The sequence below is a fragment of the Saccopteryx leptura genome, chromosome 2 (assembly GCF_036850995.1).
Source record: "Saccopteryx leptura isolate mSacLep1 chromosome 2, mSacLep1_pri_phased_curated, whole genome shotgun sequence".
NCBI lineage: Eukaryota > Metazoa > Chordata > Mammalia > Chiroptera > Emballonuridae > Saccopteryx > Saccopteryx leptura.
In genome coordinates, this window is record NC_089504.1 from 3,035,264 (window position 1) to 3,061,647 (window position 26,384).

The 26,384-nt window shown below is 62.4% G+C and overlaps 2 protein-coding genes and 1 non-coding gene across 4 annotated transcripts in view; 2 read left to right on the forward strand and 1 right to left on the reverse strand.

The window, feature by feature from the left end:
- Positions 1-1,277: 1,277 nt before the first annotated feature.
- LOC136396183 (U6atac minor spliceosomal RNA) lies at positions 1,278-1,403 on the forward strand. The gene has a single exon (XR_010749585.1). It is a non-coding gene; the product is annotated as a U6atac minor spliceosomal RNA (small nuclear RNA).
- Positions 1,404-3,562: 2,159 nt separating this feature from the next.
- WDR5 (WD repeat domain 5) lies at positions 3,563-25,777 on the reverse strand. 2 transcript variants are annotated; one of them, XM_066366752.1, is made up of 14 exons: positions 25,686-25,777; positions 22,168-22,362; positions 20,827-20,935; positions 20,475-20,548; positions 19,840-19,929; positions 19,598-19,687; positions 18,639-18,722; positions 14,754-14,809; positions 12,877-12,923; positions 10,723-10,798; positions 9,973-10,006; positions 9,617-9,691; positions 8,743-8,830; positions 3,563-5,349 (listed from the first exon to the last, which is right to left on the reverse strand). In XM_066366752.1, exons 2-14 carry the CDS (start codon positions 22,246-22,248, stop codon positions 5,249-5,251), a joined length of 1,005 nt encoding a protein of 334 aa, XP_066222849.1. In that variant the 5' UTR covers positions 22,249-22,362; positions 25,686-25,777; the 3' UTR covers positions 3,563-5,248. The 2 variants fall into 2 exon arrangements, with proteins under 2 accessions (XP_066222849.1, XP_066222850.1); XM_066366753.1 differs by lacking the exon at positions 25,686-25,777 and adding an exon at positions 25,072-25,179.
- BRD3 (bromodomain containing 3) overlaps positions 25,759-26,384 on the forward strand; it is a 65,925-nt gene continuing 65,299 nt past the window's right edge. The window contains exon 1 of the mRNA XM_066366749.1: positions 25,759-25,830. The gene's annotated coding sequence lies outside the window, so the exon portion shown is untranslated. The remainder of the gene's footprint in view (positions 25,831-26,384) is intronic.

A 26,384-nucleotide genomic window follows, 5' to 3' on the forward strand; every position in this document is an offset into this window, starting at 1 on the left:
GCCTCACTCCTGCCCCACACCTTTCCTCGGGAGCCACCTGCTGTCCGTGGGGAGCGCGTCTGCTGGGCAGGAAAGGGACGAGCCCGGGCTGCACGGTGCACCCACTCCCAGCTCCGAAGCTCCCAGGATGCCTGCCCGCCCGCTGGCCACCCACGCCCTGCGCCCCTCTCCGCACTCGGTCCGCCCCGGGGAGCGCAGTTCTCCCGCACACCCCGGCGGCTCTCTGCCTGCGACTCGAGCGCTCACCGGACACTTGGCACCAGAGGCCCAGGCGCAGGCGGCGCCGCCCCCCTTCCGTCCATCCCGGCCCTAACGTGCTGTCGTGCGTGCCCGCGCGTGTGCGGCCACGCGGGCGTGCCTGGCCGCCGTGCACTCTGCGCCCGCGGGCGTGCCCGCCCAGGGGCACCCGTGCATGCACACACGGGCTCGCGCACAAGGACACGCACGCACGTGCACGCACGCATGCAGCCCTGTGCGCGCGGCCACGCAAGACTCCCGCGGCCCACGCGCGTCCGCCCAGGTACACGCGCCCGCGGACGTCCGGAGGCCTCCGGTCCCCGCCTGGGGAGGGGCCGCGGCGCAAGCGAAAAAGACGGGAGGGAACGGCAGCGACCCAGCGTCCACTCTGCGGGGACGCCCAGAACCCGAAGCATCGTAATTTAAATCTTAAAACCCCGCGGAAAAGGCAGATGGGAGAAGCGGCGGCAGCTTCCCGGCCCGCGCCGGGAATCGAACCTGCGACCCTAGGTCGGCACCGGGCATGCGCAGCAGCCGACAGGGGGCGGGCGCGGTGCACGTGCGGGTCGATGGCCCAGGAGCCCCAGTGTCCCCGCCTCCCGGCCCCCACAGTTCCAAGCGCAGGGCCGCGTCCGGAAGTCCGTGGAGCCGATCTCCCTTCCTCGTCGTCTGATTCGCTGCAAGCCGCTTCCATTTCCGTAGAAAGTGCCGAGCCGTTTCCCGACCGTCCGCGAGGCATGGGGCTGTTTTGTTTCCGGGACAATCTAGTTTGAGGGGGGAGGACGCTGAGGACTTCCGGGTGTTCTTGTCAGCCTCTGATTGGCTGAATTTATGAATATATTAGAGCACAGAAAATACAGGTTTCTCCCAGACGCTGAAATCAATAATACAAGCGGTTTAGTGTGCATAACGGTGAGTGGAGGGATCGTAGTAAGATTCACGAACTTTATTACATCCAAAACACACACGCCCAGAGTCACCATGAGCAAAAAGTGATTTGAGTCTGGGTCTTTAAATAGCGACCGTGCGAGTAGTGGGGCGTGTTGTATGAAAGGAGAGAAGGTTAGCACTCCCCTTGACAAGGATGGAAGAGGCTTTCGGGCCTAACAACACGCATACGGTTAAGGCATTGCCACCTACTTCGTGGCATCTAACCACTGTTTTTGTTTTTTTTTCTTGGTGGGGCGTCTCCCTTCTCTTCCCACCCCACACTGACTTAATGCAGTGGACTGGGTGATTAACGGGTGCGCTACACGCGTGGGCGGTAGGCCTCTGCGTGAGACGTGCACACACGTGTGTGACTTCCCTCTCTACTCTTTTGAGTCGCCTGACATGTTCATAGACTTGATCTGCACTCTCCTGGATTGCACCAGCGCACCTGGCTCAGGTGTGTCTTCACTTCCTCCCGAGCTCCGCGTGCTCCAGTTATTTCCTCCCCCAAAGGCCTTATCTGCAACCCCCTCCTCTGTGCACACCAGCCTTTTGATGTCAGGAAAGTCTGCGACCTCGGAAATAGGCCAAAATTTAAGACGGCCGGTTACCTGGTGTCCTCTGTGCAGCCCTCCCCCCCCCCCCCCCACACACACCCCACCCCGGTCTCGGCCATTGTACATCTGACACCGCAGGGAGCCGGCGGCACAACTGGCATCCACAGAAATACCGAAACGGTGCCCAGAGGAATGACTGTTGCCCTGTGGGTGCTCAGCACGCCTGCCGGCTCTGCATCCACTCGCAAACTCGCTGCGGCATGGTTGTGTACTGTGTTGGGGTGGGGTTTGTATTCTGTGAATTGGTGGGGACAATTCCAGGCTTCCTCGCTGCGGAGTTCAGAAGAGCTTCGGCAAGCATCTCCCCTTCACCCTGTTCCTGCCTCCCTCCCTCCATTCGTGCTTCTCCCCAGGCCCCCTGGGCGTGGGCCCAGGGTCTAACCCAAGGGGCCCCTGGCCGTGGCACAGAAGCGGGCATCACTGTTGGGCCTTCAGCACCCACTGTCCTTTCCTGCTTTCCCCAAGGCGACAGAGGGACAGCCATGCACAAGGGAGGTGAGTGCCTCACACCAATAAGGCCAACACGATGCTTCCGGTCCTTACATTCCTACACACAAAATTCCACAGAAAGGCAACCTAAGAGTTAAGAAGGCGTCCCACCCTCTTTAAGTCCTGAGCACAAACCGCTGAGGCCGCTCCCATTTAAGGACCTAGGAAGCTGTACATTAAGTAAAAGCAACCTGATGGACGACTACAAGAAATGCTGCACACACCACCGCCCACCAGGCTTCTGGGCAAAGCAGGAGCAGGGGTCCAGGCGCAGACCTGGGCCTACAGGGGGAACTCTTGGTCTCCAGAGCTGCTGGGAGGAAAATGGAGGGACCCAGAGATCAACCAACCCCATGCAGGTGTGGTCTTCCCGGGCCCATTCAAAAAACGTTTGTGTACATCCCCGTGTATACGCTCATGTGTATACATATTTTTAAAGATATTGACAACTGAGGAAATCAGATATTGAATATTTTTGATTAAAGAATATTTCAGGTGTGGCTGTGGTACTGTGGTCATGTTTATGAAGAAGTTTCTTTTAGAAATGCTGCATATTCACAGCTTAAATACTAAAATGCCTGGGATTTATACTCAATACTGGGGAAGGGGCACACAAACCAGTGTCCTAAAGGTTTCTGAAGCTGGACAGCTGGGGCAGGAGGATCTTCTCCACGGTGATTGATCTGTGAAGCTCCCACCCCGGCCAGGGAGCTCAGCTGGAGGGAACACCGCGCAGGGGGTGCACAAAGGCTGCAGCTGGCAGCCGGGTCCCCTGTCAGGGCCACACAGGAACCCACTAGTGCACAAAGTGGAATGACAAGCTGAGATGTTTCTCTCTCTTCTCTCCCTAAAATCAATAACTTTTTAATGTATTCATTTTAGAGAAGGGGGGGAGAAGGGAGGAGCAGGAAGCATCCACTCCCATTTGTGCCCTGACAGGGCAAACCCAGGGTCTCAAACCGGCGACACCACCACAGGTCAGGCTAAAAATCAATAACTCTTTTAAAAGTAAATTTTCTTTAATAAAATGTTTTGATTTTAGTGAATATACCAGAAGATGTTTCCCAAGATGATCACAGGAATCTGGGTGATTTCTTGCCTTTATACTGTTTTATACTGTTGACAATTAGCACAAATACACAACTTTCATAGTAACAAAAGCTACAAAAAAACAACAGAAACAATAAACCAGAAGCTCCTGCCAGGGCGCCCAGCAGGGAACAGTCCCCGCTGACTCCACCCCAAGTAACAGCCACGTGTTAAGGTAAAAAATCCTTAGGGGACAAAAATACAAGACATGAAAATCTTTATTTCCAAAAAGAGAATGTATTTTTACATAAATCTACAACAGAGAATTCCAATGTAGAAAAAATACACTATATTCAAGGATACGGTGCTCCGCACACCCCCCCCCCCCCCAGGGGCAGACTGACACCAGAACCAACAGAATGGAAGGCCCCTCGATGTGCCTTGGGAAACCCCACAGAAAAGCCACTTAGACGGCAATACAGGGACCTCAGCCTTCTCACCCACAAAGCCTGCGGTGCGCCCCCCACTCTGCAGCCGCAGGACGCCCACCTCTGCGGGACAGGGACAGGGACAGCTCACTCCCAGGTGCCTCTACGACCGTCATGTCACCCTGCGCACGCGGCCCCCAGAGGGTCCCCAGGAAGCCCATCCGGGCGACCCCCACTTCCTCGGCAGCCCGCCCCGTGAAGGCCCTGCAGACTTCATCCACGTGACCCCGTCCTGACCGCCAGCAGCCGGGGCCTCCGGGAGGGGACAGAGGTCCAGACGGTCATGTCGGCGTCTGTACGCCCAGCCCAGGTGGGCACGCGTTCCCCCCCTCCACCAAAGGTCAGGGTGCTGGCAGACTGGGCCCCAACCCCAGGGGGGGACACTGTTGCACGCAGGGGGTCCCCGTGGCTGGCTCGGCAGTCCTGGCCCCACGCCCACCACGGCACAGGCACGCCCCGCACAGAGCCGGCTCCCGCGCCGCTGTGGACGCCCAGAAGCCTGGCAGGTCTCAGGCGGGCAACGGAGGGCGGCACCAGCCTGAGCCCCAGACCCGAGCCTGAGCCGAGACACCGAGGCCTCCTGCACCGCAGAGCCCGCTGGGTGAGCTGTGGACAACCCTCAGCAGGACGTTTCAGCGCGGTGGGCTCTCAACTAAGTCGCGCCCCTGGGATCCCGGCCCTGCCCCACGGGAGGGTCGGCCGGTCCTCTGCAGCACAGAAGCATGCCTCCCTGGGGACACCTGTCCCTTACCAAGTCCTTGCTCCTCCTGCCAACCGTGACACTGTCACACAAAAGCAGTGAGGACAAGCTCCGTACGAGAAAGCCACCACGCCGTGCAGAGTGACCTCTCCTACAGCCTGCGCTGCGGGTGAACACCGGGGACACAGACGGGGACACCACCATGCCATCACACAGGGACAAGGGGTTTTCACACAGACGTGGCCTCGCAGGGTCTGTGTCCCAGACTAAGACACAGAGGGAACTACTACAGGCAGGGCTGGGTGGCAGTGGGGCCGTGTCGTGGCAGCATCTATGGGACAGACCAGGGGACCCTGCAGAGACCGGGCTGAGGACGCCGGGTGGTGACTGGTCACAGCGCTTGCACTGGGTAATAAAACATCAAGAACAGTACAGAACATTTACTGGGAAAAAACATAACTCAATAACTGGACTTCACCTCACCCTTTCGTGATACAAAATTAAACTTCTTGTTGACTGAACACAATACAGACTAGAACACTTCCCTAGACAGTGTGAGAGGAATTGGCAAGAAATGTCACCTTCTAGAACTTTCTGTTGATAACACTCCCCACCTCGGCCAAGTCGTCCTCAGAGGCGGCTCAAGTCCAGGCCCCTCCCAGACACCAGACACCAGCCGGGACCAGGGGACGCTCTCCCTCGAGACACTCGTTCCTCGCCAATCCGGGTCACCTTCCCGACAGCCCGCGGCACCGGGCCTAGCAGTCACTCTTCCACAGCTTAATGGTCTTGTCGTTCTCCAGGGCGGCCGAGGCGATGATGTTCTCCGTGGGGTGGCATGCCGTCGAGATCACAACGTCTGGAAACAAGACACTGTCAACACGGCTCCCCTTGGTGCAGGGACCCGCTCCACAACCCCGGGGTCGGGCTGCCGCGCCCAGCGCTGACCACTGACGCGCACAGCCTTTCAGGGCAACAAGCCGTCAGGGCGCTGCCAACACTAACACACACCCGAGCCCAGGGGGCCCAGGGGACGGAGCGGGCAGCAGAGGCCCCAGGGAGGGCCTGGTGCGGCAGCACACGGAGGTCACACCAGTGGTCAGCTGCAGGTGGTCTCACTGCATGGACAACACGCCCCTTTACCTGGGCCCAGAGCCGCTCTGGCATATGGAGCAAGTCCCCCCAGGGCGGTACGTCACACCTCACGAGCTGGCACCTGGAGTTGACCAGCTTAACGCATTTATGATTTTATGTAAGCTGAACCCCTGAACTCGACCTCTTCCTCACATGTCTCTGAACAAGCACCGAGCCCCGGCCTGGCGGTTGGGAGAAGTGCCCAGCCCCGCGCAGGGAGCAGGCCCAGGCTAGTCCCCATCTCTCCAGGGTGAGGCCATATTGGAGGGAAGGCGGGGCAGAGGCCTTGGGGGGGGGGGTCCGGCACACCGCCCTCTACTGACTGCAGAAGTGAGGTGCAGGAGGGAAGGGGTGCGGCCAGCAGGGGCAGAGGGCACCCCTCAGCTGAGGGGGCAGGAGAGGGCTGCCTGGGAGATGGGCGCCCACTCCCCTAAGGAGCCGGAGCCTCTGCACGGCCAGCAGACGTCCACGCCCTGTGCCGTTCCGGACACGCACCAATGCACAGGTCATGTGCACAGAGAAGCCACGGAGCCGGACCTCGTGGCCGGGCAGCCGGGCTGCTGGCCAGCTGGACTGGAAGAGGCTGAAGGCGGGAGGGGCCCTGGCCAGCCGCTCCCACACAGGGGGCATCCCCGGCCACCAGAGGGCCACAAAAAGAGGCAGGACCAGGCAGCCAACACTGACACACCGTGCCCCCCCCCATTACCCCCCAGCTGCCTGCAGCGGGTGGCACCTGCCCGCCCTGCAGCACGCTCACCTGTGTGGCCCTGCAGCACGCTCACCTGTGTGGCCCTGCCCGCCCCGCAGCACGCTCACCTGTGTGGCCCTGCCCGCCCTGCAGCACGCTCACCTGTGTGGCCCCGCAGCACGCTCACCTGTGTGGCACCTGCCCGCCCTCCAGCACACTCACCTGTGTGGCCCTGCAGCACGCTCACCTGTGTGGCCCTGCAGCACGCTCACCTGTGTGGCACCTGCCCGCCCCGCAGCACGCTCACCTGTGTGGCACCTGCCCGCCCCGCAGCACGCTCACCTGTGTGGCACCTGCCCGCCCCGCAGCACGCTCACCTGTGTGGCCCTGCCCGCCCCGCAGCACGCTCACCTGTGTGGCCCTGCAGCACGCTCACCTGTGTGGCCCTGCCCGCCCCGCAGCACGCTCACCTGTGTGGCACCTGCCCGCCCCACAGCACGCTCACCTGTGTGGCCCTGCCCGCCCCGCAGCACGCTCACCTGTGTGGCCCTGCAGCACGCTCACCTGTGTGGCCCCGCAGCACGCTCACCTGTGTGGCCCCGCAGCACGCTCACCTGTGTGGCACCTGCCCGCCCTGTAGCACGCTCACCTGTGTGGCCCTGCAGCACGCTCACCTGTGTGGCCCTGCCCGCCCCGCAGCACGCTCACCTGTGTGGCACCTGCCCGCCCTGCAGCACGCTCACCTACCCGCCCTGCAGCACGCTCACCTGTGTGGCCCTGCCCGCCCTGCAGCACGCTCACCTGTGTGGCACCTGCCCGCCCCGCAGCACGCTCACCTGTGTGGCCCTGCCCGCCCTGCAGCACGCTCACCTGTGTGGCACCTGCCCGCCCTGCAGCACGCTCACCTGTGTGGCCCTGCCCGCCCTGCAGCACGCTCACCTGTGTGGCCCTGCCCGCCCCGCAGCACGCTCACCTGTGTGGCCCCGCAGCACGCTCACCTGTGTGGCCCCGCAGCACGCTCACCTGTGTGGCACCTGCCCGCCCTGTAGCACGCTCACCTGTGTGGCCCTGCAGCACGCTCACCTGTGTGGCCCTGCAGCACGCTCACCTGTGTGGCCCTGCCCGCCCCGCAGCACGCTCACCTGTGTGGCACCTGCCCGCCCTGCAGCACGCTCACCTACCCGCCCTGCAGCACGCTCACCTGTGTGGCCCTGCCCGCCCTGCAGCACGCTCACCTGTGTGGCACCTGCCCGCCCCGCAGCACGCTCACCTGTGTGGCCCTGCCCGCCCTGCAGCACGCTCACCTGTGTGGCACCTGCCCGCCCTGCAGCACGCTCACCTGTGTGGCCCTGCCCGCCCTGCAGCACGCTCACCTGTGTGGCCCTGCAGCACGCTCACCTGTGTGGCCCTGCCCGCCCCGCAGCACGCTCACCTGTGTGGCCCCGCAGCACGCTCACCTGTGTGGCCCCGCAGCACGCTCACCTGTGTGGCACCTGCCCGCCCTGTAGCACGCTCACCTGTGTGGCCCTGCAGCACGCTCACCTGTGTGGCCCTGCAGCACGCTCACCTGTGTGGCACCTGCCCGCCCCGCAGCACGCTCACCTGTGTGGCACCTGCCCGCCCCGCAGCACGCTCACCTGTGTGGCCCTGCCCGCCCTGCAGCACGCTCACCTGTGTGGCCCTGCAGCACGCTCACCTGTGTGGCACCTGCCCGCCCCGCAGCACGCTCACCTGTGTGGCCCTGCCCGCCCTGCAGCACGCTCACCTGTGTGGCCCTGCAGCACGCTCACCTGTGTGGCACCTGCCCGCCCCGCAGCACGCTCACCTGTGTGGCCCTGCAGCACGCTCACCTGTGTGGCACCTGCAGCACACTCACCTGTGTGGCCCTGCCCGCCCCGCAGCACGCTCACCTGTGTGGCCCCGCAGCACGCTCACCTGTGTGGCCCCTCAGCACGCTCACCTGTGTGGCCCCGCAGCACGCTCACCTGTGTGGCCCCGCAGCACGCTCACCTGTGTGGCACCTGCCCGCCCCGCAGCACGCTCACCTGTGTGGCCCTGCAGCACGCTCACCTGTGTGGCCCTGCCCGCCCCGCAGCACGCTCACCTGTGTGGCACCTGCCCGCCCTGCAGCACGCTCACCTGCCCGCCCCGCAGCACGCTCACCTGTGTGGCCCTGCCCGCCCCGCAGCACGCTCACCTGTGTGGCACCTGCCCGCCCCGCAGCACGCTCACCTGTGTGGCCCTGCCCGCCCTGCAGCACGCTCACCTGTGTGGCACCTGCCCGCCCTGCAGCACGCTCACCTGTGTGGCCCTGCCCGCCCTGCAGCACGCTCACCTGTGTGGCACCTGCCCGCCCTGCAGCACGCTCACCTGTGTGGCACCTGCCCGCCCTGCAGCACGCTCACCTGTGTGGCCCTGCAGCACGCTCACCTGTGTGGCCCTGCAGCTTCTGCACGATCTCCTTCGTCTGAAGGTTCCAGATGTACACCAAGTTATCTTCTGAGCCAGACACGATCCACTAGGTAATCACAGGGGGGCGCAGGGGGTGCAGGGAGATGACTTTTACACCCCACACTCACGCCCACCCTCCCAGTGGCGAAGCCTCCTCACGCCCGCCAGGCCGGCACCACCCTCCGTGCACCACTCAGGAATGGTGCCACGTGTGGGGTGTCTGAGCTGTAACATGTCTTCTGGAATCCCCGCTAAGTTTCTGTATTGCTTACATCTCAGCTGAGTGTCACCCTCTCCTTGCAGTCACTCTACCTGGACTACCTGACTAAGAAGCTCCAGGCAAGACCAGGGGGGCGGCCCCAGCAGGATGGCCCTGAGCCAGCTGCCCCCGGACAGCTGTGCCGTGTCCACACTTCAAGGGCAGCGCCTGCTGAGAGGGCATCCACCTGGAACGCTGAGGCTCCTAGCCCTGGGCTTCCCTGGTCAGGGCACATATGAGAAGCAACTGGTGAACAATTAAAACAAAGCAACTGAGCTGATGCTTCTCTTTCAAAATCAATAAAATTTAAAAAAAAGGACAGAAGCCGCTGATGTCATCATAACGTCTCGCCACAGAGTCCTCCACCTGTTACTGAACGGGGCAGGTCCCGAAGCAGACGAGTAAAGACACCCCTATCCAAGTGAGAACCACCAATGGTTTGTCTTGTGTGACTTCATTTGGGTAAAAAAAAAAAAAAAAAAAAAAAAAACCACACAGAAAACTCTTGTTTTGTGGCAGGGAAGGTACCCGTGTACCAGCCGGTGGCGGGGTCGCTCTCGGGAGGCACGCTGGGAAGGAGGCTGGAGAACCTACCTTGCCGCCGGTGACTGAGAAATTCGCAAATATGCAGTACTTCTCATTCTTGTGGCCGGTGTACGTCTTCAGGCACTGGAGGGACAGACAGGGCGCAGTGGGATCGGGCCTGCCCCGGCCCCGCCCCGGCCCCGCCCCTGCCCCGGCCCCGCCCTCGGCGCAGGGGCTCTAAGCCGCTAACCCAGCTCCCAAGAGCCGCCCACGCCTGCAGCACAGACCCCTCGGTTCCAGGTGTGACCCGCACACCGACAAATGCAAGCCCACGTCTGGGAGACACCTGCACCGAACCAGCTCCGGGACGGCGGCTCCACAGGCCCTCGGCCACCCCACCACCCCGGCCCGGGCTCCGCGCTCACCTTCCCTTTGCTGTAGTCCCAGAGTTTCAGCGTGCTGGAAGGCAGAGCGGCTCAGTCACACGCACACTCCCGGGTCTCTCGGGAGGCCTGTCTGCGGTCACTGAGCCCCCCTCTGCTGCGCTCACGTCTGGAGCAAAGCCGGAACCCCCTCCCAGGGCCCAAGAGCCGGGGCTCAGCAGGGTGCAGAGTCCAGGGACTGGAGGCCTCCCCGGAGCACAGTGAGGAACCCCAAATATTTACAGCTCAGAGACAGCTGACCTGTGCTCCCTAAATCACTAAGCGGGCATCTCATTCCCACTAGAAAGGGACGTGGAGAGCCCCGATTCCAGAAATGTCCAGAACATCCTGGAGTGTAATTCTACCCCTCTCCTTCCAGGCAGAAAGGCACCCACATACAGGTGCCAAGGAGGAAACGAGCTTGAGGCCCAGGCAAGGCCTCAGCGAAGGGCCCGCTGTGCGTTCAGGAGAGCCAGAGCTGCCCCGCCCCCCGGCGCAGGCGGCTGACAGCTGAACGGATGAGTGACAGCTGAACGGATGAGTGACAGCTGAACGGATGAGTGACAGGTCTGCCCCCCGCCCCCGTCAGGGGAGGCAGAGGCTCTGCAAGGAGCCAGGAAGCAGCTCAGAGCTCATGCTCCACTCCAGCGGGGCTGGGGCTGTGCTGGGCACAGTCACCTCAGACAGAGCCCACAGGAGAGCCCGCCAGCATGGCACCCCCGCCCCCGCAGGCCGGGAGGAAGGAGCACTTACTTGTCCAAGGTCGCAGCCAGGATGTACTTGCCATTCGGAGAGAACTTCACAAAGGACACAGGGGGGTTGTCGTCATCTGCATGGAGAGTCAGACTGATGACGGCACCGGGGCCTCAGCCCCCGCAGGAACCACCCTCACCCTGCTCCAGATGCTCCGAGTGAGGCCACTGCCACCGTGCCAACACCACCACCCTGCACGGAGTCCTCAGGAGCCTGTGCACCTCCCTTCACCCACCGCTGTGCCCCTCATGAGAGCCTGTTCTCAGTGCTTCTCAGCCCACGGGGGCCTGATGGGGCGCAACAACCCCTGGGGCACGAGGGCTGTGGGAGCACAGGGCCTGTGCCGCTACACGCAGGCCGCCAGGCCCCTGCCAGCGCGGTGCGAGGACTCAGGACGAACCTCCCCACGGGAGACACCGCACACGCCCGGACAGTGAGACCATGAGGACTGCGACAGTGACCTGGGTGCCTTCCTGATCCAGTCACAGCAAAGACTTGCAAGTCCCTCTAGAAAGAGGCTTCACTCTGTGCCCACACCCTCGTTCTGACCCCCAGCAGCTCCAGGAATGCGGTCCCAGCTATCACCCTCACAGCAGACAGGGTGGCCTCACAGAGGCCCACAGGAGGGGGGCACCTCCAGCCACATGACCATCCTGTGATCCCCACGCTGGGAGCAGTGTTTCCCTGGTGGGTGGGAGGACCGGGAGCGTGCACCCTGGTGAGGGAGCGGGAGGCCGGTGTCCCGAGCACCCCAGTAACGGCATTACCACCTCGAAAGGCCTGAGCCTGGTCCCCGCGCACTAGGGGCCGGTGCTGCCGACTCGTCCCAGACTCTGAAAAAGGCACGAGCACAGGCGTGAGGCCGCCACAGCCCCCCTCGGGCCAGGGACCCCACGGGGAGGCAGGCCGAGTGCTCAGGCAACGTGCAGAGTGCCGCCAGTTCCAACCCAGCCCCTGGGCAAAGCACCACCGGGCCTCATCAGCCAGGCCAGCGAGGGCTAGCTCCTAGACCTGAAGCGAGACACGGGAGGGGAGTGCTGCCCGCTGCCCAACACCCCGGCCGTCCTGAGGCTCTGGTTCGCGGCTGGCCTTGGGCGAGTTAAGTGACCTCTCTGGGCCTCCGTTTTCTGCTCAGCCACAGGACGGCCAACAGATCACACGTTAACATAACAGACAGCGAGCGTGTCACCAGGCAGAGATGGCTGCACCAGGCCTCCAAAGAGACACTTTAACAGAGTGGGACGTCACTGTGGGAAATAAGGGTGGTCCCACAAAACCAGAAAACCGTGCAGGCTATTGTGCAGGCTGGGTGGGTCCTCCCCAAACTCTCTCCCACGTCACAAGCCCAGCACTTTAAGCCCCTGTTGTACCTGGGACAGAGCCTCCAAAGGGCAGTTCAGGTGAAGTGAGGCCTGTCTGGTGGGCCCTGACCCAGTCTGACCTGTGTTTAGGAGATTCTGACACCAGGCACAGAGAACAACTGTGAGGACGGCGAGAAGGCCCAGGGGAAACCCGGCCTGCAGACCATGGCCTTGGACTCTGCTCCTGAACTCTGAGGTCAGGCGTGCTGTTTCCACCCCCCACCAGACTCACAACCTCAGGTGCTTCCGTGACAGCCACCAGAATAGCGGAAGGGGCAGCCCGCCCCCCGGTGGGCTGTCCCCTCCGCACAGTGACCGCCTGCCCCAAACTGGGAACAGCTTCCAGGCTGACGCAGGTGAGCAGCCCTCCCCACAGCAACATCCCCCTGGCTAACACCTGCCCGGGCCCCAGACGCTGCAGCTGGCCCTGCAGGGCCCACTGCTCCCCTGTGCAGACACCCCACGCCTGCAGGAGCCCGCCCAGCCCGTCATTACACCCTCGCCTAGAACCCTCACCCCTAAGGGACCACTGCCACCTGCAGTGACTGCGGCGCCCTGTTCCGGCCCCTCCACACCCGCTCCAGCCCCCCCCACCACGCAGGCCCAGGAGGAACACCGCGGGGCCCACAGGCACAGGCAGAGTCGAGTGGCTCAGAGGCCTGCAGAGGACACCGCGGGGCCCCGACCGCAGTCAGGAAGGAGCCCATGGGGGACGGGACCTCAGGGGAGAAGCAGCTGACCCAGCACAGTCCCCTGGAGGAAACACCCCAAAAGCAAAGGCTCTGGCACTCACCGATCAGCGTCTTCAGGCACTGGCCCGAGGCGGTATCCCAGATCCGACTGCAAAGCAAGAACAAAAAACTGTTGAAAAGCAAGGTCCAGCAGGCGCTTGTGTCCCAGCCGCTCTCAGTCAGACACGGGCTCAGAGCCCACCCCCCACCCCCTCCCGCAGTCTCATGCCCTCACGCTCCCACATTCCCTGTACTGGACCATTCTCACGCGCTCCAGGGGACAGCGGGCGTGGCGTGCAGACAGACCCGGGCATGCTTGAGCTCCCCTTCCACGAGGGGCGCGTCCATAATGGGGGAAACCACCGGGGAGAAGGGACTGGCCCTCCACCTCCTCGGCCCGGGGAGGCCCAGCAGCTCAGCTGTTCCGTGCACGCCCGCACGCACACACGCACACACACACCAGGCATGCAGTCCGAGTCCCCTGTCAGTCTAAGCAACGTGCTGCACTCGGCTCTCCTGGCGCCCGGTGTCCCCGTACCTGCTCAGCTCTCCCAGTGCCCGGTGTTCCTGTACCTCTGGGCTCAGCTCTCCTGGCACCCCGGTGTTCCCGTACCTCTAGGCTCAGCTCTCCTGGCACCCCGGTGTTCCCGTACCTGCTCAGCTCTCCTGGCACCCCGGTGTTCCCGTACCTCTGGGCTCAGCTCTCCTGGCACCCTGGTGTTCCCGTACCTGCTCAGCTCTCCTGGCACCCCGGTGTTCCCGTACCTGCTCAGCTCTCCTGGCACCCCGGTGTTCCCGTACCTCTGGGCTCAGCTCTCCTGGCACCCCGGTGTTCCTGTACCTGCTCAGCTCTCCTGGCACCCCGGTGTCCCCGTACCTCTGGGCTCAGCTCTCCTGGCACCCCGGTGTCCCCGTACCTCTGGGCTCAGCTCTCCTGGCACCCCGGTGTTCCCATACCTGCTCAGCTCTCCTGGCACCCCGGTGTTCCCGTACCTCTGGGCTCAGCTCTCCTGGCACCCCGGTGTTCCTGTACCTGCTCAGCTCTCCTGGCACCCCGGTGTTCCCGTACCTGCTCAGCTCTCCTGGCACCCCGGTGTTCCCGTACCTCTGGGCTCAGCTCTCCTGGCACCCCGGTGTCCCCGTACCTGCTCAGCTCTCCTGGCACCCCGGTGTTCCCGTACCTCTGGGCTCAGCTCTCCTGGCACCCCGGTGTTCCTGTACCTCTGGGCTCAGCTCTCCTGGCACCCCGGTGTTCCCGTACCTGCTCAGCTCTCCTGGCACCCCGGTGTCCCCGTACCTCTGGGCTCAGCTCTCCTGGCACCCCGGTGTCCCCGTACCTCTGGGCCGCCACTGGAGGCACCAGCCCGCCTGGTTCGTCATGTCCCCACCCCCCCCAGCTCAAAGCTCCAGCTCTAAACCCACTTTGGTCGATGTCGTTCTTTGCTGCATCTGCCCGACACGCCCTCCCCGCTCCTCTAGTCACTACTCCTTTGATCAGGTGTTTCCTGACAGCGAAGGAGTCAGAGGGTTTTTAGCCCAAACCCAGCAGCCTCCGACGAAGGCCTCCAGCCAGTGCAGCCCTCGCTGTAACACCCGTACATAAGGCCTACTTTCTCCTCTGCTATGTTCGCATGTGCCATTTATGTGGCTATTTTATCTTATTTTACTAAATGTGAACATTCCCAGCTGTACTGCCATCCTCCCTTGTAACAGAAGTTCCACTCGGCCGTCACCTGGGCCAGCGGCTGCCCGACCAACCCCGCAGTGGGGCTTGTCAGGATTCACCCACTGGGTGTGGACCCTTCCTCAGTGGGATGCCAGGCAGAGGGGCTCTGGCTCCTCCCCGCCAGCAAGGCCGGGCACACACCCAGAGGCCCAGCCAGGCCCAGAGGAGGCCGTCCAGACACCTGCTACATAAAGAAGGAAACCCTCCACTTACCAGAGCCCGTCGTAGCTACTCGACACTATTAGGGACCCATCACGATTAAAATGAACCTGAGCGTGAGGAATGGGAAAGAAGGTCAATTTTCAGCCATCGACACAGATCGCGACTTCCCTGACCAGCCCTCCTGCCTCCCCAGGATGCCCGTCCGCCGGGTGCCATCCTGCCGGGAACCAGCTCCCCCCACACCTGGGGTGCTGCCGCTCTGCTCGCGAGACCCCATTCGGACACCTACCCCTCTTGGTGACAGGTTTTTCTTTTACAGAGACAGAGAGAGAGTCAGAGAGGGATAGACAGGGACAGACAGACAGGAACAGAGAGAGATGAGAAGCATCGATTCTTCGTTGTGGGCCCTGGCCAGTTGGCTCAGTGGTAGAGCGTCGGCCTAGCATGCAGGAGTCCCGGGTTTGATTCCTGACCAGGGCACACAGGAGAAGCGCCCATCTGCTTCTCCGCTCCTCCCCCTCTCCTTCCTCTCTGTCTCTCTCTTCCCCTCCCACAGCTGAGGCTCCATTGGAGCAAAGTTGGCCTGGGCGCTGAGGACGACGGCTCCATGGCCTCTGCCTCAGGTGCTAGAATGGCTCTGGTTGCAACAGAGCAATGCCCCAGATGGGCAGAGCATTGCCCCCTGGTGGGCATGCCGGGTGGATCCGTCAGGCACATGCGGGAGTCTGTCTGACTGCCTCCATTTCCAACTTCAGAAAAAAAAAAGGAAAGAAATTCTTCGTTGTGACACCTTAGTTGTTCACTGATTGCTTTCTCATATGTGCCTTGACGGGGGGGGGGGGGGGGGGGGGGGGGGCTACGGCAGACTGAGTAACCCCTTGCTCGAGCCAGCGACCTGGGTCCAAGCTGGTGAGCTTCTGCTCAAACCAGATGAGCCTGCGCTCAAGCTGGCGACCTCGGGGTCTTGAACCTGGGTCCTCCGTGTCCCAGTCCAATGCTCTATCCACTGCGCCACCGCCTGGTCAGGCTCGGTGACAGCTTTATTTAACCCACTAGACCTGAAACATTACTTGTGTCCTCAGTATGAAGCTATTTACAAGACACCTGACACTCTTTTCCGCTGTTCCAAGTCCTCGACCCTGAAAGCATCTCTGACAGCACGTCTCGACCTGGACTCGGGCTCGGCGGCCACAGGCAGCGGGGCGCGGGGTGGCGGGGTGGCGGAGCCTCTCCAGCCGCACCAAGGCTTCCCGGCTGTCCCCAGCCCCGGCCGCTGCCCGTGTGGCACCGCTAGCAACGGTCCCTGCCTGGCTGCTTCCTCAGCCCTTTTCTTTATGACCCTGCAACGCCCGCTTGTTCCCAACCACCTCCGAGTGCCACGACTCAACCCACGCTCAGGGGTCAGAGAGGTGGTTCGTCCAGGCTGGACGTCCGAGGAGACGGCCAACACTCTTCAGTGCCGCTGAGAAGTGAGGAAGGCAACAAGGAGGGACCCAGCAGGGAGGACAAAGGACATGTCTCAATTCAGGGGGACGGTCCCTCCAAGTTCTCTATGGAGGGACACCTGGAGACGGAGTGGGCTCATGCAGAAGCACCGAGGCAGACACACTGGTGACGAGGAAGGAAACACAGGCCCCCGGCTGCAGCAAGGGACCATGGGGTGTGGGGAAGGCTGTCCACCCTGAAAGTGACACATCACAGGGGGTCAAGTACAGCACAGGAGAGGTAGTCGATACTGTGACAACTCTGTGTGGCCGGGTCAGCACCGGAACTACTGGGGGAACACCAGAAAGTATGAGTGTCCAACCACTGGGCTGCTCACCTGAAACTAACACAAAGTACAAAGGTAATCTGTAATTGGCTGGTACAGAGAAGTCCCAGCAGGAGAGGACTGGCTGAACTAAGGGGGGGGGGCACTGGGAGGGAGCCCACTGCAGAGTCCAGCCCCAAAATGTATCCATTGGCCCTGGCCGGTTGGCTCAGTGGTAGAGCGTCGGCCTGGCGTGCGGAAGTCCCGGGTTCGATTCCCGGCCAGGGCACACAGGAGAAGCGCCCATCTGCTTCTCCACCCCTCCCCCTCTCCTTCCTTTCTGTCTCTCTCTTCCCCTCCCGCAGCCGAGGCTCCACTGGAGCAAAGATGTCCCGGGCGCTGGGGATGACTCCATGGCCTCTGCCCCAGGCACTAGAGCGGCTCTGGTCACGACAGAGTGACACCCCGGAGGGGCAGAGCATCGCCCCCTGGTGGGCGTGCCAGGTGGATCCCGGTTGGGCGCATGCAGGAGTCTGTCTGACTGCCTCCCCATTTCCAGCTTCAGAAAAATACAAAAAAAAAAAAAGAATGTATCCATTAGAAAATTCAACATAGGGACTGGGACACTAGGTTCACTCCTCAAGTTCCCCCTGCAGGGACAATCCCACCAGCAGCAAAGCTGCTCAAACAGTGCAAGTCACACAGAAACAATGCAGAGGTCTGGGCTGCAGGCCCGGGACAGGACCAGGAGCCGCCAGATCCCCAGCACCACTCCTGTCCGCCAGGAGGAGAGCCGCAGGCCCGGGACAGGACCAGGAGCCGCCAGACCCCCAGCACCACTCCTGTCCGCCAGGAGCACAGCCGCAGGCCCGGGACAGGACCAGGAGCCCCCAGACCCCCAGCACCACTCCTGTCCGCCAGGAGCACAGCCGCAGGCCCGGGACAGGACCAGGAGCCCCCAGACCCCCAGCACCACTCCTGTCCGCCAGGAGCACAGCCGCAGGCCCGGGACAGGACCAGGAGCCCCCAGACCCCCAGCACCACTCCTGTCCGCCAGGAGCACAGCCGCAGGCCCGGGACAGGACCAGGAGCCCCCAGACCCCCAGCACCACTCCTGTCCGCCAGGAGCACAGCCGCAGGCCCGGGACAGGACCAGGAGCCCCCAGACCCCCAGCACCACTCCTGTCCACCAGGAGCACAGCCGCAGGCCCGGGACAGGACCAGGAGCGCCCCACGACCCCCAGCACCACTCCTGTCCGCCAGGAGCACAGCTGCAGGGCCAGGACTGAAAGCCCAGCATTAGGGCAGCGCCACCTGCAGGCTGGGAACAAGGAGACTGACCTCCCCCTCACTGCACTGCCTTTAAAAAAAAAGAAACACTCCTCAGCCATCCCTGACTTCTGTACTGCAGACAGAATGCTTTCAACTCATTTCCTGGACGGTGTCACCCGAGGTCACCGTGTCCCTGTGTGACAGTCTTTTCTGCTAGGACTGCGACTCCACACTGGAGGCAGAGGCAGCAGCCGGGCCAGCGGCCTCTACCAGGCCCTCCCCACCCCCTGCGTCCTGCACTGAGGTCTCGGCACGCAAAGCGGCCTCTCCCGGCCGACAGTGCTTGAAAGCGCTGGCCCCACGACTCCGAGACTGGGAAGGGCCGGCGCTCAGTCACCCGGGCACCGTCTGCGTCATTCCCGCTCCACCCAAAGGCCAAGGTGCCTAAGAACCACAGCAGGCTCTCTGCTACAGAGATACCTCAGCCATTTTTAAATGGAGCAGTTCTGACTGTGTAGTGTGCCTCCTGTCCACTCACGGCACACACTGCTGGCACCTGCAAAACGGCAGGACCACAGGCCGCGGGCGCTCCCCAGCGCCGCCCCCTGCAGGCCCCCTGCCCAGAGCTCTCCCCACCTCAGGCCAGCCCCGCCCGCCTCCAGCCACCACCCACCAGTCAAAGCACTACCTGCTGTCTGAACTCACATTTCACCCCAACGCCCTTCCCAGAGCACGGCCCCTCTTCCAGGGCTGACCGCCCCGTCCTCATGGCTCGGTCTGAGGACACCCCCACACTACAACCCCGTCCTTCCACAGGACTGTGAGATCACCGGCGTCCCCAGTGCCCGACCTCTGCGCACCACACCGCACTGCGGGCTGACGGTCAGGACGGCGTTTACAGTCGGGGGACCTACCGCGGAGACCGGGTCCGAGTGGGCGGGCAGGGTCTTGAGGCACTTCCCCGTTTTCACATCCCATATCCTCACGCTTTCGTCAAACTGAGGACAAAAGGAGAGGTTACAGCCACTCCCCAGGGAGGAGAGGCAGAGACGGACCCTCCAGAACCCCAGAACCCCCACCCCCCAGGCAGCACGGAGGGGCTCCGAGCTCACCCGCTGCACGGCATCGGCCCCCCACCCCCACCCCCCAGGCAGCGCGGAGGGGCTCCGAGCTCACCCCCTGCACGGCATCGGCCCCCCCACCCCCACCCCCCAGGCAGCGCGGAGGGGCTCCGAGCTCACCCGCTGCACGGCATCGGCCCCCCACCCCCACCCCCCAGGCAGCGCGGAGGGGCTCCGAGCTCACCCGCTGCACGGCATCGGCCCCCCCCCCCCCCCCCCCCAGCAGCGCGGAGGGGATCCGAGCTCACCCGCTGCACGGCATCGGCCCCCCCACCCCCACCCCCCAGGCAGCGCGGAGGGGCTCCGAGCTCACCAGCTGCACGGCATCGGCCCCCCACCCCCACCCCCACCCCCCAGGCAGCGCGGAGGGGCTCCGAGCTCACCCGCTGCACGGCATCGGCCCCCCACCCCCACCCCCCAGGCAGCGCGGAGGGGATCCGAGCTCACCCGCTGCACGGCATCGGCCCCCCACCCCCACCCCCCCAGGCAGCGCGGAGGGGCTCCGAGCTCACCCGCTGCACGGCATCGGCCCCCACCCCCCCCCCCCAGGCAGCGCGGAGGGGCTCCGAGCTCACCCGCTGCACGGCATCGGCCCCCCACCCCCACCCCCCAGGCAGCGCGGAGGGGCTCCGAGCTCACCCGCTGCACGGCATCGGCCCCCCACCCCCACCCCCCAGGCAGCGCGGAGGGGCTCCGAGCTCACCCGCTGCACGGCAACGGCTCAAAGCCCTCCCACCTCCCTGCACACTCACGGAGCCTGAGACGATGAGATTGGACTGTGGGTTGAAGTTACAGCAAAAGACGTAATTACTGTGTCCTTTCAGGGTTTTCAGACACTTCCCCTAAAATGGAGCATTGTTAGACTGTTACCCCAGGAACGGGAAGAGTGGGGCCCGCTGACCCATCAACGCCTGACCCTCCAAGCCTGCGACAGCACACGCCCCTCCTCCACCTACGCTCGCTCCTCTAGGAGGGGGACCCAGAGGCGGCTTACCGAGCTCACATCCCATATCTTCAGGGTTTTATCATCCGAGGCAGAAACGAGGAGGTTAGAATCCGACGACCACGCCACATCTGATATTCCCTGGGGAGAAAACACGAAGGGTCACTGTCCTTGACGGGACAAAATACAACTGGCCCACCAAGGTCACATGCCCACCATCCCACTGAGGATGCACACGGCATCAGCCCCTCTGGAAATGCCCCGGCCAGCGCTGCCCACACAGGAGGCAGGCCACACGGGGCCCCGAGGAAGAGCACGTGCTCGAGGCTCTGCCAGGCCTCACGGTGGGGCACAGACTTGTCTCAGGAACTCTAAGCATTCGCTGAAATACCAGGCAACGTGTGTCCTGTCTGTCTGTCTGTCTCCCTCTCTGCCCTACGCTCCAAGGGCCCATCTCATGCCTCTGTAACTTGCCTCCTGAGCCCACACAGACCAGCTGGCTCATTCTTCTACCTCGGTGACTTTCTAGATACACTTTTGCTTGTATTTGAAGGGGAAACGGAAAGAGGCAAATAACTACTAAAAAGAACTTGGGGGAAACTCAACATCTCGACCCGGCCAGCCCGGGAGAGGGGCCCGCGCACACGCTAGCAGCCGTCAACCTCAGTGTGTGGGCCGATGCCTACCAGCTTGTGCCCGGAGATGGTTTTCTCAAATTTCCCATCGTAGGCGCCCCAAATTTTAATGAGTTTATCAGCGGCTGGAAGAAACAAGGAACAAGGAACCAAGGTTGCCCCGTCATCCAGCGTCCAAATTCTGGGCTTCCACACACACGCCCCCCGGGAGCAGGGTGAAGGAGCCCCCACCCCGGCCGCTCAGAGTGGCAACAGACACAATCTCAACAGGGAGTGACTTCTTTATCCCTAACCAAGGACGCCAGCAGACACGCCCACGCTGCACGACCCAGGGGGTGTCAAAGAGCAAGGCCCCCACCGCCCACCAGGTTCTCCCAGCAGCTGAGGTCCCACTGAGACCTACACGAACTTGCCAGCCATTCCCCATTCGGGCTGAATTTCACAGAGGACACAGCTTTCGTGTGGCCGGCCAGGGTGAACTTTAGGGCATAGTTTGGTTTAACAGGTGTAGGCTGTTGAAAAGACAGTACTCATTAGCAGAAAGGAACCACCACCAACCATCCAACTCAACGGCCTACTGGTCTGGATTTGGTTCCATAACTTCACCTCGAGCTCAGACCTACCTGTGCCCACCCCACCTCCACTGGGACGTCAACTTACCAACTGGACACATCTACACCTGGGCTTCTCCTCCTCCTGCAGCCCCTGCCTAAGTCTCCCTGGGCCTGGCTGCTTGCTGTCTAGGTCAGAGCTGTGAGCCATTTCTTCATAACAGATGTGTCTGGGTCCTAGTCTCATAATCAGGGCTATCAGCGAGGGGGCTGCTAAACCCCTCCCTCCCCCAGAAGACAAGGCAGGAAAGCCACAGTCAGTGAATAAAACTGGCAACATTTGCCTGACCGGGCGGTGGCGCAGTGGATAGAGTACTGGACTGGGATGCAGAAGACCCAGGTTCGAGACCCCAAGGTCGCCAGCTTGAGTGTGGGCTCATCTGGTGTGAGCAAAAAGCTCACCAGCTTGGACCCAAGGTCGCTGGCTCGAGCAAGGGGTTACTTGATCTGCTGAAGGCCCACGGTCAAGGCACATATGAGAAAGCAATCAATGAACTAAGGTGTCACAACAAAAAACTAATGAAAGGCCCTGGCCGGTTGGCTCAGTGGTAGAGCGTCGGCCTGGCGTTCGGAAGTCCCGGGTTCAATTCCTGGCCAGGGCACACAGGAGAAGCGCCCATTTGCTTCTCCACCCCTCCCCCTCTCCTTCCTCTCTGTCTCTCTCTTCCCCTCCCGCAGCTGAGGCTCCATTGGAGCAAAAATGACCCGGGTGCTGGGGATGGCTCCATGGCCTCTGCCTCAGGCTCTAGAATGGCTCTGGTAGCAACAGAAGTGATGCCCGGGATGGGCAGAGCATCGCCCCCTGGTGGGCGTGCCGGGTGGATCCTGGTCGGGCGCATGCGGGAGTCTGTCTGACTGCCTCCAGTTTCCAGCTTCGGAAAAATGAAAAAAAAAAACAAAAAAACAAAACTAATGATTGATGCTTCTCATCTCTCTCCATTCCTGTCTCTCTGTCCCTGTCTATCCCTCCCTCCCTCTCTCTCTCTCTCTCTCTCTCTGTCTCTGTAAAGAAAAAAAAAAAACTGGCAACATTTAACTGAGGAGGGAGAACAGACCGAGGGGCTTCAAACGATACTTCCGAGGGTCCCGCGGTCGAGGTGCCCCCACAGCCCCCAGGAGCCCTCGGGACTCGCCTTGCTCTGCGTGGCCGAGGACGAAGGGGTGGGCTGGGCTCTGGCAGCCTCGGTCTCCGGCTTCTTCTCCTCCGTTGCCATGGCTCTGAGGCCCAGCGGGCGGGGAGGGAGACCCAGGCGGGGAGGCGCACAGCTCCACACAGAAGACGCAGAGTGGGAAGGGCTGTCTGCTAATCGACACTTACAGCCGGGGACCTAGGCCAACAAGCAAACCGTATTTTAAAAATTAACTTCCAGGAAAAGGGATAAAAGCCATTTGACCACGTATCTGAGGCAGAGTCTGCTCCAAACTGAGGAACTAAGTGTTAACCCAGCCCCTTGCTAATGCTTTTCAGCTGCGACGCTAAGACACCCAGCTCGGGCCCCTGGTAACTGGGTGCTTCCTATTCTGTAGCCCCTGTCTGCAGGAATGCAGCAAGGCCCAGGCAAACAAAACACAGTTTTCTTCCAAGCACCCTTCTACGTTAAAACAAAAAAACCCGAAGGCTTCTCTAGTCAGAAAACTAACTAGCCAAATGACTGAGCTTGGGGACCTACAACTCTGAGAACTCAACCCAAATCCTCAAATGTGTCCCAACTGACACAACACTGCAAACTGCCACTTTTGAAAACACAAGAGCACCCCCCACACGGCCAGGGCTTCGCTGTCCCCAGGTGCAGGCTGCGGACACAAGCTGCCTCCAGGATGTCCTCCAGAGGCTACAGCCACAGCTGGGAAGACGGCCCTGAGGCAGCCCTGCTTGCGGGAGAGCCTGCAGCCTGCTCGGAGCCTCAGGCCAGGCTCACCCTGCAGGAGGGAAGGGCCCCAGCTCCGTGAGGTTTCACCCCCACAATGAAAACCACCCAAAGGCTGTGCACCCAGAGCTCCGTCCCTGGATACACCTCCCAGAAGCACGCCAGGTGGCTCTGAAGCGAGGGAAAGCATCACACAGAGGGGAGCCACCAAAAGATGTTCTCGCAAACCTCACTGGCCACCCAACCCCGGGAAGCCAGAGCCGCCATCCGCGCGTTCACACGCCACTTAAACCCTTGCTTGGAGCTGAAAAGTAAAGTTTGTACAAGCTCTCTGTCACACCAAGGTGAAATGGAAGCTGTCCAAAAACACCATGTCTCAAAAAAATTCTACATGGGAGAAGGAAGAGGGATGACATTGAAACAGAGCTGTGCAGAGCCCGCGGGCAGCCAGGGCTGGTCCCAGGCCTCACCTGCCCCTGCGGCAAGGACGGATCCCAAACCCGAGTGCTGGCGTGGGGGAGGGGAGAGGAGGGTTGGGGATAGGCGGGTCAGGTACACCTGCGGGGCAAGGTGCTGGCACAGGGCTGACGCTCAGTAAAGGCTACTTGGTGATTATTATCTCTTGCTGTCTTCCCCTCGGTGGGCTGCAGGAGCCGGAGGAGGGAGGAGCTGGACACGCAGCCCCAGAGGATGTCAGACTACACAGGGCTGAGACAACTAGGGCCCCTGGGCGCCCAAGCCAGGAGCCAGTTGGGAACACAAGAGGCTTCACTTGGGGGGCTCAGGGCAGCTCATTTTAGCATAAAAACCGAGACCCACCAGGAGGGGAGGGGAGGCCACACACACACTAGCACACTGGCTGCCCAACCCCTCCCAGCTCCAGCCCCATCCACCCACACCCGGGGCTAGCAAAAAATATCAGCAGGACTTTTCATTAAGAATAGGGTTTCTCATGGCTATGCAACAGAATTGAATGACAAAATAACCTGGACATGTTTTCTTTAAATATATGTACCCTGATTTATTGATGTCACCCCATTAAAATAAAAATTTATTTATAAAAAAAAAGAAAGGATAGGGTTTCTTGACTCTGTCCCAAGTTCCGACCTAAGGGGAGAGGGGATGGGAAACCTGGCATTTCTCCTAAACACTCAGGTGGTTGGTTCTGTGTCCAGCGATTGTTTACAAGAAACTGGGAAGCTGGTTAGGAACTAGAGCTCCTTGGAAAGGGAGTCCGAGAAGGTGAACACAAATGACAATTTGGAGTTGGCCTCCAGAGCACAGGCTCCCTGCCCACAGGCTTCCCGCCCGGGTGAGCCTCTCCACCTAAAGGCCAAGCTCCAAAATAAAGACTTCGGGGTGCTTCCCGCCTGCTTGTAAGAGGCAGGTTCCCGGGTCCAGCCGCAGACACTGGGCCTACAGCGCTGGGAAGACGGGAGGCCACCTGGTGACTCCCCCAGGGGGCCAGCCCCACGGGGAACACGGCCCTCCCCACCTGGCTGCTGGGTCTCAGTCCTTGGTCGCCCGTCCTTCCCCGGGAGCGGCCCCGCGGCCCCGAGCCCCCATCCTGGGACCCGGGGCTGTCAGGGGAGAGCCGGGGCCCGGCCCCCTCCGGCTGAGCGTGAGCAGCGGCCGGGCTGGGGGGTGCGCTCCCGCGGCCGCGGGCGGACAGGGCCGTGCGCGCCCCGGCCAGGCCCTGGGGCTGGGGGCGCCGGCTCGGCCTGGGGGGGGCCCGCGTCGCTCTGGGGTCTCTCTTTGGAGGAGCCATGGAGACCAGAGGAAAGGATGGACGCAGGCTGGCTGCAGAACGAAGGCGCAGTCCCCGGGCTGAGGGGCTGTCACCGGGCCGTTGGGGAGCGGGGCGCACGGGGCAGCGCCCCCGGGGTGGGGGGCCCCAGGGAACCGTTTAGGGGTCCGTGCGGGGGGGAAGCCACGCGGGCGGGGCTCCGGGGAGGGGAGGGGCCCGCGTGCTCGGTGCGGAGCCGGGGTGCGGGTCGGGTACCCGGAAGGCGAGGCGGCGTGGCCGCGCGGGGTGTCTGCACCGAGGGGCCCCGGCGGGCCGGGACCTGGGCCAAGGCCGGACCCGCCGGGACACGTGCGGCAGCGGTTTACGGGGATGCAACGGCGTCGGCACCCCGCGCGTGTCCGCAGGCCAGGCATCCCGCTTACCTGCCGGGCCGCGGCGGGCGGGAGCAGGCGCGCCGGTAGTCGGGTAAGCCGCCGCCTGGGCGGGAGCCGGGGCCGAGCTCGACGAGGCGGCGCGGAGCCCGCAGTGCGCTTGCGCGGAATGGCCGAAGCGGCCTGGGGGCGGGGCGAGCGCACAAAGCCGGCCTCTCGGAGAGGCGCTACGGACCGCGGCGAGGGGCAGAATGCCTCGGGCAGGCCCAACGCCTTAAAGGGACAGTGTGCTATACGTGCTTCCTGCTTAAAAAGCTTGAACCCCAAACGTGGCCCGTTGCAGGCCGTTCTTCTCCTGCGCTTTCTAAAAACTGAAATATAAAGGCACTACCTCAAAGGGCTAGTGTCCTCCTCGAATGCCCACACCCTGAGCTCGCCGTGAAACGGCGCCCCCAGGGAGAAGCCAAGTTCTCCCCTTCGGGAATCGAGGGCTGGCGGGGGTGGGGGTGGGGGGTGGCTAACGTTTCTTCTGAGCTCACGTCCCTCCTGAGTCGCGCTCTGAGAGCGACAGCTGGCGCGTCTAGGGCATCGAGCCCGGCCCTGGCCATGCTCTCTGCAGAGTGTCTCCAAGGCTCGGGACACCTCCAGTAGACAGAGACCCTTACCTTCCCACTCAGAGCAAAGACCCCGAGCTCCAAAAGGTTCCGAATGCCGGCTCTGCGCCCAGCAGCTCTCGCGCAGAGCGCACCTGCTTCTCCCTGCAAACAAGGAGGGACAATACAGCCTGCAGGCTGCAACGCTGTCTGCCAGGTGATGTCAGTTACGCAGGGGAAGGGGAGGCCCAGAGAGGGGGGTTCAGGGGCATAAGGAAAATCGGGGCTGCCGTGCAGGCGCCTAGTCCAGAGCATGCTCCCCCGAACTGCGCCACTTCTGCTACCCACGTGGGTCTCAGAGTCTCGGAAGTGGTGGTGGTCATGGTCTCCCAGCTCCGTGCCCCAACCCTGGCCCACGGACAGAATAACAAGCAGTCTCTTCTTTATCCCCGATGAAAAAACAACGGGGAACACCGGATATGACCCGGGTTGCTGTGCGAACAAAAGGACAGAGCATTTGAAACGGAAAGGCCCAGGGAAGTGAGAGCTGTGTAGTTGCCATAGACACATACCGGGGAAGACAGGCTAGGCAGCTGGTCTGGAGATCCTTCCAGAGGAGGAGGCAGGGGCAGCAGACCACCCCACCCCACCCCCACCCCACCCCCACCCCGGTCTGGCCCCAGCACGGCCTCCTCTGGATCTCTGTGCCCTGGAGGCCTACTCACCTCCTCACCTGCAGCGCTGGCCCCTGACTCCAGAAGGTAACCAAAC

Excerpts from the sequence above, each read along its gene's own strand:
- WDR5 (XM_066366752.1), bottom strand. The coding sequence starts at position 22,248 with ATGGCAACGGAGGAGAAGAAGCCGGAGACCGAGGCTGCCAGAGCCCAG. Across the intron at positions 19,930-20,474 it reads CCATCTCCGGGCACAAGCTG|GGAATATCAGATGTGGCGTG; the intron begins GTAGGCATCGGC and ends TTTTCTCCCCAG. Across the intron at positions 18,723-19,597 it reads ATCTCATCGTCTCAGGCTCC|TTTGACGAAAGCGTGAGGAT; the intron begins GTGAGTGTGCAG and ends TTTTGTCCTCAG.